This window comes from Amblyomma americanum, chromosome 8 (assembly GCF_052857255.1).
Source record: "Amblyomma americanum isolate KBUSLIRL-KWMA chromosome 8, ASM5285725v1, whole genome shotgun sequence".
Taxonomy (NCBI): domain Eukaryota; kingdom Metazoa; phylum Arthropoda; class Arachnida; order Ixodida; family Ixodidae; genus Amblyomma; species Amblyomma americanum.
The window spans coordinates 74530169-74543109 of NC_135504.1; the positions used below are offsets into that span (position 1 = coordinate 74530169).

Here is a 12941-nt window from a genome sequence, read left to right on the forward strand (position 1 = left end):
ATAGCTTTCTATAAACCCTAGGGCCTCAGGAAGAGTGACTGTGCCTGCATCGACTTCGGGATGGATACCATCACATTTTTGTATGAGGTGTGCAATTGTTTCTAGAGATATACCACACAGATTTACACCGACGTGCACCACTCTGGCGCCATCTATGAGCGATCGGTTGTACTTTCGTTCGCTTGGCACAGCTGGTCTAGAGAGGAGCGCAGGGTCTCCTCCTCCTGTGCCCTCGCGCTCGGTTACACCGACGGCGATGCGGGTCAACCCACTAAGGGGCGCCCAAGAGATGCGCTCTGAAACTTAGTTTCTTTATCCCTCTAAAAACCATGTCTGAAAATTCCTCCCGGACGAAAACGTATCTCCTTAAAAGGGTTCCGAAAAGACACAGATCTTGAACAGGCATACCAGAAAAGTCCGCAAGAAGAAGGAATGCAAAGAAAGGGAGAGTTGGTCATGGCACCACTTCGGCTATTTCGCACCTTTATTTATTTATTTGTTTGTTTGTTTATTTATTTTTGTATCACTACCTCAAAGGCCACATTGAAGGGGTATTACATGAGGGAGTGGGTAACAACGCATAACATTGCTTCAATTGATGATTTGAATAGTGATGGATGAGCATTTAGCACGACGTTGCTGGGCAAGTCATTCCAATCTTTTGCGGTGCCTGCAAAGAATGAGGACAGATGAGCAGATGTGCGGGCAGGCGGATAATAGGTGGTCTTTTCATAGTTCGTGCGGCTTTAGGTGCGGTAGGCTGGGATGATGACAGACTCAATAACAGGCCTCTTCTTAAAGAGGCCATCTCCTAAATGCATTCCACAGCACACATCGCTCAAAGCACACATTTGGAAGTAATCAATTTGAACCATTTGAACCTCTACGCAAGAATGAATGAACGAAAAAGGCCATTACTTCTACGTTATTCTAACTAATATAGCCACATTCATAAGTCAACATCCATAATTTGATATCGCCGATAATCTGAGAAACGGGCATATCGCCAATTAGGGACAATTAGCATTTGGTCCATTTTAAGCTGCTAGTCCTGGTTCTGCGAAAGGCCAAATCGAAGAGCCAACTCGAGATCCCAGAAAAAGCAGACTAGTTTTTACTTTACAAATGTATTGCGCGAAAGCTGTCAGGAATTGAGGGAGGAGGAATTGTTGAACTCTAGCTGAAGTCGCGCAGTCGCATCTCCTTTTACTCCAAATCGCTTGCTCCTAGTGCCGCCAAGCATTTCGAGCGGAAAGCGTCAGCTATGTAAGAACATTTTGAGATGAAAGTGTGCATGCAAGCGTCATCTAGTAAGGAGCACACGGCGTGCAAACTGAATGCTATGAATTCGCGACATTTGGCAGTAAAGAAGCTCTGAGGAGCATACAGGACCGATTGAAAGAAACACGAACAGAGCGGAGCCTAGGTGCTCCGCTGTTCCCAGTTCCTTGGAACACGCTTTTACTTCGGCGGTGGCAAAAAGACGCTAGAGTCGTCCGTGAGACATTCTAGGACGACTCTAACGTCTTCTTATCATTCAGGTAAAATCGCGACGAAAAGAAATTCGAAGCGCCGAACGCGTAGGTGGCACATTGTTCCCGTTTCTTTCCATCGCCGTAGACAAAAACTCGCTCAATCACTGCATTCTGTCGTCAAGAAAAACTGAGCCAAATAATACACATCTGCGTGCAGCAGAGAACTCACAATAGCATGGCAAAGTTTCCAGGGACGTCTTCTTGCTTGCCCCCTCCTCCGTTTCACGCTTTCTGTTGGTCCCATTTTTTCAGACGTCAAGCAGATATCATGGCCGCGGCTAGTCCGCCGAGTCGCTTGAGTGGGTTAGGGAACTCCGGATTGCCGCGCGTGCGGACAGCCGCCGGTGGGGCCGAGTGGGCGGGGCCGGCGGAGGAGCGCCGACCTTCGAGCAAGCAAAAAGCAAAGAGAGGAGTGGGAAGGAGCGAAGACGGTGAAATTCGAATTTTGACAACAGATAACTAAGCTTCTACGAAACGCATTAAAGAATTCTTCCTGGAAGCGTATTCTTGAAGTGGTGCCCTTTAACATCTCAGGAACAGAGAACCTTATTCGAGCGATCCTTTCAGAACCGCTCAAAGGCTTGAGACAATTAAAGAAGAGTGCAAAAAATAAGCCTTTGTTATTTTCCTGCATGTTTTTGTTTACGACAGGAGCCTTAGCCGATAGACGTGGTATTCCCGAAGCTATACTTCAAGGCACGGCTAATAAAATGGATCGTCAACGACGCGGACAATCGTACAAGTTGTTTGCGAGTCGTCGCGGTGAAAAGGTCAAGCGTTAAAACTGGGTGGCCGGCCTGCGTCAGACGATGTCAAAAATGAACAGCCGAGTCGTGCTTTATAGATGAGACACGGTACGAGCAACGACAAAGGCACTGCCCTTCAGAAGAGGCGAGCAGACTACGTCTTCATTTCGTTTCGAGTTTATTTTTGCCGTTTTCAAAAATTATATATTATTTTTTGAATTGCGGTTGCCACTTGAAAACATTTCAAATATCACGCTTTGCGCAGCTTAGGTCTCACCAAGAGCGGATAAAAGACGAGAGCAGAAGGCGAAAACTGTGATTTAGTACGTGGCTCTCGCAAAGACGTCTTTCGTGCGGACATTGTCATGGTGCTTCTCGTGTACATCGCACTTGCTGTCGCATCATGGATGCATCCAAGCAGCGCCGAAGGGCAGCAGCAAGACGAAACCTTCAACCTGACCATACTGCACACCAACGACATCCACTCCCGGATCCTCGAGAGTGACAAGAGGGGCTTCGAGTGCACCGAGGAAAAGCGCAACGAAAGCAAGTGTTACGGTGGCGTCGCCAGAATTACCGAAACAGTGAGTGCACGTGCAGTGCGTGATGCTGTGTATTGCTATCTTATCCGCACATCTAAATCTGGCAGTCTAGCTTTTTCACAAAAATTCAAAAAACAGCAGAAAAAGGTACCTTTCACGTATAAGCAATAAAATCTAGTGGGCACTACAGAATTCAGCGGAACTTTTTATTGAGAAAATGGAACGATAATGCAAGCAAATAACTTCTCAGCCAGTGGCCTAAGCAAGTGCTAGCGTAGAAAATATGGACTCGTAATCCAGTGATGCGCCTATCCAAAAATTGATGATGTCCTAGCCCTGTTAGGCCATTATATACGTGGCGTAAGCGCAGCGACACGTGGTTGGCCACGTGGTCGGTCACGTCGTGCGGAGCAGCTGCCAGCGGCGCGGCGCCGTGGTTGGTCACGTGCTTCGTCACGCGGTTGGTAACGTGACCAGTCACGTGGTTGGTCACGTGGGGCGGTTTCCAGAGGCGAGGCGCGCGCGGCGGCTCCGGCGCGCCAGCTGTGCACCGTGCCGTATGGCATCACTGCTCCTCGCGCATGCGCAGCACGGCTCTCCAGGAGCCACGCAAAACTGCTCAACCTCGGCCAGTGTAGCTTACGCTACAGAACAAACAATAACCAAGCAATTGGCACAGTGGCTTAAGAAAGTAGGGGCACCGAGAAACATAAAAAAAAATTTCTGCAGTTACTTTGCATATAAAGAACACTTATCGAGGTACGTGTTTCGAACAGATATAACGCAGATTTTTTAATACATGAGCATTACAGGGAGTATGTCTCAGAGAAATTGAAGCTCTGTCCACCAGATTGTGAGTAAACTTCCCTCCTTGGCAGGTGGCAGTTCAGTTAATGATTGGCCGCGAAAGGTTGCCTGGGTAGAGCAACCTGGATCGCACAAGCAACACCAATGGTAGCACCTACCGTTGCAGGGCAGTGTCGCATCGCTTAACCGCTGCAACATCTTACTATGACTGGTATGAGGACTCCCAGGATATATGAATGTTCAGCACAAAATGACCGATATCGTGGCGCCCAAAGAACATAGCGAGAACGATTACGCCAAGAACGAAAAATAAAATAAATTAAAAAGAGTTTGGTGTGTGGTCATTGAGCGTAGTTCGTAATAGTGAGCGCACACGCATTTCCATAGTGTCGACCAAGCGAGTGTCACTGAATGATTTTTTTTTCTTGCTATAGGAGTATTATTTTTTTACGTTCATATTGAGTCGAAGCAAGTTGAAATATAGGAGGCCATGATCCTCAGAAATCCGTGAGGCGACAAAACAAAAAGAAAGTGAATCATATTCGACACGAAAAGGACAAAATATGCCCTTGTCTCAAGGAGGATGTAACGAGCTGGATGCGCATATGTAAGGATTTTTGGTGCATACATGCAAAAACAGTAACCAAGCAATTCGGAAAATGCTCTAAAAAATAATGCCACCGATAAATGTTCTTAATAGCTTAACGAGGCCTCGGTTCTGGCAGTCCTGATGCCGTAGGTAGCATGAGAGGGTTCTCGCACAGATTCTGCTTTCACCGTTCTATCTCGTCCCACGTGGCACTCACGGTAAAACAGGACCGACTACGTCCACGCTATGGGCGAGGGTGGCGCTGGTGAGCACTGTCGAGGTAACGTTACACTCAGCTTAAATACTCCCGAAAGTTGAATGAATAGCCGCCGCTGTAGCTTAGTTGCTAAAACACCGCACGCGAAATTCGGATTTCGTGGGTGTGGATCGCACCGGCGGCATGTGATAATTTTTTTCTTGTCTGTGATAGTTAACTTTCAGGGATAAAATAATTGCCTTGCTAACTTGCCGTTGATCAGCACTAGAAATTTTAAAAAAAATCTGAGGGAGCTTGTCTGCTTGCGTGGGAGAGTGCGAAAGCATTTCTTTCGAATAAACGAAAGGCCACAGCGTATAGGTCTCAAATCTCGACATGTCGGTAGACACTTCTACCGAGCCTTAAAACATGCAACTGAAGGTGCATATGTCATCGCTCCGAACTCCTGTCTCAAGCTAGCCTACAACTTGACTAAACCATGCAAGTTATAGTCAAAGAGAAATGCTATGAGACACTCAGAATGCTGTACAACGAACGGTTTCTCAAAATTTCGATGAGAATGTAGTCGGGAAGGCCACCACTACACTGAGGTCAGCCAGGGATGCCATCGCTGGGATTTCATCTTCACCTTCGATGGACACTGGAGACCCCGTAGAATATCTGATATTTTTGGAAATGTGGCGGAGTGCTTGAAGGTTGCTTCACTTCCGCCATCGGTTGGCCCGGTACTGCACTGCCTCCGGGATCGGCCTGGGTCATTATACCGCGCGTCTTTTCTTTCCTGTCTTCCTATCCCATCATTGAACTCTCCTACTACCTGCACGTGGTAGCGATTGTGGCTCGGCTTGAGCCAGTGGGCAGGCCTGTGCACTTTCCTTTTCTTTCTTCCCGACAACAACAGAAAGACAGACAGACTACACCTTCGGTGGCGGGGGCGGCTCTGGATATCTGATTTATTGAGTCTGAGACATAGCTTCTGTCCCAAACCTCCGTCGTCGCTTCGGAGGAAGATGAAAGTGTAGTGCAATTTGTTTACTGTGTTCCAGCCGCCGGCTTGCGTCGGTGGCCGGTGTTCAACCTCTGGTCGTCATCTGTTGTTTGGGTGTCCTTCGGCTGGCGGGCGCCTCAATATGGTGAGCCAGTCGATGCGACAGCCTCCGTAGTTGGGTTGGAAGAAGTTTACTGTGTCCAGCACTTCGGTGGACGCAATTACCAAGTAACCGTGCAGAGTGAAGCCGCCAAGGCTGCAATCGTTGATGCGTCCTGCCTCATCATCGGCAAGGAACTCGTCGCCATCGTTCCCCTGAGCCCGCAGGTGACTCAGTTGACTTCGTTTTCTGCCCGCCCGTGTACCAAGTGATGCCCTTGCCAAGGCTTTTTCCCTTATGGCAAGGTGCTGCACGTAAGTCGCGGCATCATGGGGTCGCGTCCCACTGTCACCACCGGGACGCGGTATGTCCGAATTGAAATGAAGCCCGAGTCGCCCGTGCCTAACTACATCAAGGTCGCTGGCCACCGCGTGACATGCGATTACAAAGGCATGCAGCGTGTTTGTCGACGTTGTTTGTCGACTGCACACTTTAGAGCACAGTGCACGGCTCCGTTCTGCGCCCGCTGCGGGGTCTTTGGGCACCAAGGCCAAGGTTGTGTGCTGCCGTGTCGACGTTGTGGTGATCCACACGCTACCGTGGAATGCACGATCAAGCCCTCGTACTCCGAGGCTGCGGCCCGACCTGCACCTCCGCCGGCCGCACAGGCAACCGATGAAGCCATCAAGGAGCTCAGCGTTTCCGACACCGACGCTGTTGCGGGTGGTTCCTCCGCGTCTCAGAGCGTCTGTGTGGAAGAACCGGTGCCTGCGGCTGAGGCGTACAGTGATGCACCTAGCAAGCCGACTGCACGAATGGTCACTTGCAAATCAGTTAAAAATTAATGCAACTAAGACAAAAGCTGTTATCTTCAGACCAAGAAATAAATGCATTACGACACCACGTGATCTTATGCTTGGTTTGGAAAAAAATGAGGTTGTAGAAAATATTAAGATATTAGGGGTAAATTTTAATTGTCAGCTCAGTTGGGACGATCATGTTGACGCTGTCATTAGTCAACTTTCTCGTGTCACAGGTATCATCAACAGGCATAGTCACATGCTTCCATACAAAGTTAAGCTTCTCCTATATAACTCCCTATTTATGTCCCGCGTGAACTATGCTCACCTAGTTTGGGGAACAACTACAGTTGCAAATAAAAATAAAATATATATTCTACATAAAAAGGCTCTGCGTGCAGTACTTAACGTCGGTTATGAAGTAGAAACATGCGATCTATTCAACCTACTCAGTGCTGTAAAAATATTTAAAATGTACCATGTTAGGCTGGCTGAAAGATACAAAAAGGAAATAAACAAAATTTAAGTCACATGAGCGACATGGCGCACCTTTCGCTTAAAGTACAAACTTGCCCACACAGACATGGCGAATTGTGGCACGTTCCAACATGCCGCACCAATGTATGGTACCCATAGCCTAGCAAACACGTTACCCCGTCTTTTAAACAAGTTTCATGCTGCGAATGTTGACGTGTCCCGAGTATGCCGAAATGATATAGAGTGTATGTGCTACATTTTATATTGTAACATGCATTTTCATGGCTTCGTTCGAATTCTTTTCATGAAACGGCGTTCTTGAAGTAACCTCAGACGCGCTTTGTTCGCGATATTTTATTTCTGTTCTTTTGTTTGCTATTATTGCTGTTTCATCCCCTATCTTGATTGCATATGTTGCTCTTCATGTTGCATGCTGCCCTGTGTGTAGGGGCCGAGCGGCACGTCAAGCCACATCTTACTGGCTTTTTCCCTCGACCCTCTGCATGTGTACATGGGAAATAAAGAATTAAATTGAAATTGAATTAAATGTCCCTGCTCCGTCAGCCTCAGTCTCTCCAAGTGTATGTACCTGCCGCTACGGAGCCCATTGCGCCCCTGCATGATGGTGGGGACAAGCCGCTCTCGGAGCACGCGCGACAGCCCGCAGCCAGAGTTGCGGCTTTGAGCAACACCGCCAACATATCTGAGACCGATAGTGACGAGAGCAGCTTGTCGTCCTCATCTTCTTCAGTCAACCTCGTCATTGACGAGACTGTCATCGTGCCCGAGCAGAAGCCGAGGCCGCCGTCGGCGTCTCCTTCGTCAGCGAGGTTTAGTATTGGCACAAATATACTATACGGTGGCGCGCAAAGGGTCTTCTTGTTTCCCTCGACCAAGAGAAGGCGTTCGACGTTTTAGAGCATGAGTATATTTACGGTACGCTGGATGCTTTCAGTTTCCGAGCTTCTTTCGCGCTTCTTATTAAAGATATGTACAGAGACATTTCAAGTACTCTGTTCCACGATGGCTGGGAAAGTACCGCATTTGCTGTTGGCCGTGGCGTCCGTAAAGGTTGTGCGCTCTCCCTCTTTTGTTCGCCTTAGCCTTAGAGACTTTTGTCCTGGCAGTAAACCACCACTCTCTCATTAGAGGTCTGGCGTTGCCAGGCAGTGAGGCAGTACGCGTCACTGCTTATGCAGATGGCATCACCATCTACTTAGCTGATGTACGCAGCCTGCTCGAAGCTTAAAACGTTTTTCGTGAGTACGCCTCCTTGTCGGGGGCTGCTCTTAATTATTCGAAGAGTCATTGCTTTTTTGTGGGGTCTCCTCAGAGGCGTATGACAAGTGCGATACCTTTGCAGCGGTGAGCGCAGATGCGCATTTTAGGCGTGGCCTACGACTGTGCTGGAATATGGGATGGTATGTGGCCTTCGGTCGTAGAGGGCATTACAGCTCGTGTGCTGAGGGCGCAGACATTTGACTTGCCTCTGCTTGAGAGGCGCTACCTGGTTCAGTCGGTCGTTCTTTGTGCCTTCTGGTACCTTTGTCACATTGTTAAACCACCCCTGCGCGTCATAAGGCGGGTGCAGACTACAGTTTTTTCTTCTTTTTTTTGGTCAGGCGGAGCCGAGCTTGTGGCTCGTGCTGTTCTTGGACAACCACGGGATAGAGGCGGTTTTGCCTTTCCAACTTTGTCCATCACGTTCTCGTTGTTAGCTTTGAAGTGCATTTTGCGTATACTGCTGGGGGACGCGTCTCCGGCGCGAACCCTAGCGCGGTACTTTTTGGGCCCTTTCGCGCTTTTTGAATCCCTCGGCCCATGGACCACAATCAGCGCAGCCTACCGCTTTCTATGCTACGTAAGTGGCATTTTTCAAACATGTAAGCGCCGCAGCACCTAATAGCATCGTTGCAGACCGTGGGGTGGACATTATGGGCTCGCTGTTGTTTCCTGTTGTGCCGGCGGCTCGCCGCTCACCGATGCGCCGAGTTCAATGGGCGCGCATAGCGTCGACACCTCTCCCAGACCATCTACGCGAGTTTTTTAGGAAACGTGGTTGGGCAGTGCTGCCTACTTGTGACTGGCTAGAGCGGTAGGGATGTTTTACGCTCCAGTACTGTCCGAATCGCCCGCTTCCGGAATCTCATCGCCACGCTGCAGTCACCTGTGTGGTTGCGCGTGTCTTTTGGCGCGCGGTTCATGCGGGATTCCGTGGGCAGGACATTTCGAGCTTTGTCTCCCGCGGCCGCTTCCCCAGCGGCCGTTTTTCTCGCCTGTTTATTGTAGCGGGTCTATTTAGTTTATGGCGCAATCGATGCGCCGCGGTCGCTGGTGGCTTTCGACGCCGCGCTGAGTGGCCAATACTTGGCCGTCTCCGAAGGGAGCTGATCAGTTTCTTGTCAAAGAAACTATTTTTCTTGAGAGAGGAAGAGTTTCTCCGGCAGTGGTCGTACCCATTCATTTCTGTTAACAACGATCGTCTTGTTCTGTCTTTAAATTAAACTGGCGCAAAGGTCACCCCCCCCCCCTTTTTTTTTCTCCGTGTCAGATTATTACTGTTGCACTATTCTGTGAATAGGTATGCTATGCCGCCTTAAATCGCTCGCAAGCAATTCCTGTTAGTTGCTCAAAGATGCTTATGGTACCTCTTTAAATGGTTCGCCTTTCATGCTTAGTGTCATGTCTGCTTGTGAATGTCAATGTATCCGGTAACCTTGGCATGTGTACATATGTAAATAAATTTTTTTCCAATCACATATCTGCTCCAAGTCCCATTTGGACCCAAGATATTAAACTTATTTTTGAAAATAGGGCGCAGTGCTTGAAGCACTCCGGTACGGGTTGGCCCGGCATTTCACTACCTCCGGGATCGGCCTGGAACATAATAGCGCGCGTCTTTTCTTATCTTTGCTCTCCCATCTTTCAACTCTCCTACTGTCTGCACGTGGCAGCGATTGTGGCTCAGCTTGAGCCAGTGAGCAGGCGTGTGCACTTTCCTTTTCATTCTTCCTGACAGCAGCAGCAGCTACACCTTCGGAAGAGTGGCTTCCTCGCCTTACGTGGCTGGGATCTAGGCTCTCGCACATGAGGCGAGGGCTCATTGTCAGCAGGGGTATCTGTTGCTTATCCGTCGTCGTCTCTTCAGATGACGCGGTTGTTGCTACGCGCGTCCTTTCCTTTCAGTCTTTCCTCACATCTCTTTCAACTCTCCTACTGTGTGCACTTGGCAGCGATTGTGGCTCAGCTTGAGCCAGTGGGCAAGCCCGTGCACTTTTCTTTTCATGCTTGCTGCAGTCGCAACAAGACCTTCATGGATTAGGGTGTGGGATTTTGAGTACGTTCTTAAAACCGGTATGATGGGCTCGCTATTTCTGCCTGTTGTACGGGTAAAGCAGGCGACACATGTCCGGCAGCATGTCCGGCCCGCCTCTCCGGTCGCCGCACAGCAATGTCTCGGCGTATACACTGCACGTCTGCTCAGAAAAGACAAAACAGCTCTGCTATCCGAAAGACAGCTATATTCCAGCAGCGACAAAGCATGCCTGCGCAAGTGGCGAGGTTTCGGCAAAGGCGCTGCCCGCGGGGCCGTCGGGCAACGAACGGCGCTGCTGCGTGGCGGCCCTGGTCGTCGCTAGGCCTGTAGCCTGTTTCGCATCGAAGCCGCACCGGACGGCGCTTCGGGAGTCGTCTGTGCTATAATAAAAGGCTTACTGTTGACATCACTAGCTGTTCACAGCATTATCTCTTAATAAATTAAAACATGGTCGGTTTCAGCAGCGGCGCTAACGAACGCCAGGCGAGCCGCACCTCCACGGCGGGCAGCGGCCGCTGCAAAGCTGTTGTGAGTCATGGAGGAAGGAAAAAGGAAATCGCAAAGATTGCCTACTATGTTCTAGCAACGGCACCATGCCCTGAGCAAGAGCCGAGCTTTCGGCAATGACGACGCCCGCGGGCGACGAACTTGTCTGCTGCCTGACGGCCCTGGCCGTCGCTATGCCTATAGCCAGTTTCACATCGATGCCGCCGTTGAGGGCTTTACGGAAATGGCCAGCACTTTACTATAAAGGTATTTCTATTGTCACCGCTCTATTGCGAACCCCGTCTCATAATAAAACAAAGACATGCTCGATTTCCGCACCGCCTTCAGCAGAGGAGCTAGCAGTGCGCCAGGCGAGCAGCAACAACAAAGCAGCTATAGGAATAAACCAGCTTGTATCGAAGTTATCACTTCCACCAGCCCAGGTATTAACCAAAGATTGTCCAAAATGACTTATTTTCAACATTCCTCTATCCCAGAGCGTGTTAAGAACGTTAGCAAACAATACTAGCGCATTTTTCAAGCGCTGGCGGGCGGCATCCAAGCTGGAAGACCAGCCTGCCCGCCCCGAGAGAAGCGCCCCTACGTCATCGTGACGCTCTCCGCGCCGCTCTACGTCATCGTGGCGCTCTCCGCGCTCGCATTGGCTGCCGCTGCCCGTAGGAACGGCTCGCCGGACCTTTGCCGGACGCGGTGCGCCGGACGTATCTACGTGTGTGATGAATCCGGCGCTCGCCGTTCCGGCCAGCCGGACCGGATTCGGAGCGCTCACCGGACATGTGTCCCCGCCTTTATTCTGCGTTCGCCGATGCGTCGCGTCCGGTGGGCACGCATAGCGTCGTCCCCACTACCGGATCACCTAGAAGACTGGCGGCTCGGTTGGGCTGTGCTAGGCGCTCGCGACAGCCTAGAGCGGTATAGAGTTCTGAGCACCAGTACATGCCCGAATTGCCCGCTCGCGCAGTCTAATCACGCAATTGTCACCTGTGTTTTGGTGCTTGTCTTCTGGCGTGTTGATCACGCGTTATTCCGTGGGCAGGGCATTTCTTCATTCGTTTCACGTGGATGTTTTCACGGTGGCAGCTTCGCAAGCCTCTTAATTATGGCTGGCATGTTCACTCTATGGCGAAGTCGTTGCGCAGTGGGTCGGTGGTGGTGGTCGGCGCCGTGCCGTGTGGCCAAGACTAGGTCGTCTACGTAGAGCACATGCAAGTTATCTGTTAGAGGAGCTCCTTTTCTTGGGGGAAATCCTCCGCAAGCCGGGCATGCCTTTGTTGGGTATTGCGCGATCAGGCCTGGAGAGCCGTATTCGCCAATTTTTCCTGCACCTGGGTAAACCACCTGCCTAATTACTTTGAATTAATAAAGTTTATTCCCTCTCCCTTTTTCGTGGGGGACGAGGAGCTTCTTCCACAATGGTCGTGCCCATTTTAGAGCGATAGCTCTACACCTATCATGACCTCCTCCGGCGAGCTTCAGCCTATGACCTCTGGCTCCACAGTTTGTCCTCTAAAGAGCCACACGTGTTCCTAGTCACTTACGCCGCGCGTGCCAGCTGCTGTAGAGAGGAGTTGAGAGGGTAGGGACGTACGCCGCGGGAGGTGGGTAGCGGCATCCCAGCAGATGTGCGTACAGCCGCACAGAGGAGGATATTCGCTGCACTAGGGTGCTTGGATGCGCGCCCTCGCCCCCGATGCGCGCCCTCGCCCCCGCTCCGTTCAGGGTGAGGACAACCGCGTCGTCTGCTACGGCGTCCGCAATTGCATAGCCCTCTCTCAGGGAGCGCGCTGCAAGCATACGACTATGCCCCTAGTTTCTTGCCCGCGTGCACGTTTCGTGCTGATAAAATTACTTGAAGAGGGGGCAGGACAAAACAATAGACCAAGGAAGCTAACTTTTTCATGGTACAGTTTTGCTCAACCCATGCTGCGACATGATATCGTTCACGAATGCAGCGTGTTTTGCTTCGAAACACAGTGCAGTAGTTGTTCGCTTAGAAAGTATGCGACGTGAATCGCTCTGTTCTCGCGGTATGGCAGATGCTGTAGTTCACTGATTTTTACTGGCGTGTTGTGAGCTTCTCTTTAGCCTATGCGAGCTCTAGGTGTTGCACCTTCCCAAGGCAAGGCGGGCTGACAAAATTTTATTTTTGCTAAACTGTCATTATGGGACATTAATTAAGATATGAACTTCAATTGCTGAAAGAATGAATGGAAGTAACCTAATGAACGAAAACTCTGGCATTTATGTAAGACTTCGGGAATAAATTTAAGCAGCGAATTTCACACTAGCTTCGAATACACAGTTTAAAACAGACACA

At 50.1% G+C, this 12941-nt stretch overlaps 1 protein-coding gene across 1 annotated transcript in view; it reads left to right on the forward strand.

Moving 5' to 3' along the window:
* Positions 1-2382: 2382 nt before the first annotated feature.
* The window catches only part of LOC144101930 (protein 5NUC-like), an 84159-nt gene continuing 73600 nt past the window's right edge, over positions 2383-12941 (forward strand). The window contains exon 1 of the mRNA XM_077635165.1: positions 2383-2865. Within this exon, the coding sequence (XP_077491291.1) occupies positions 2647-2865 (219 nt within the window). The 5' untranslated portion in view covers positions 2383-2646. The remainder of the gene's footprint in view (positions 2866-12941) is intronic.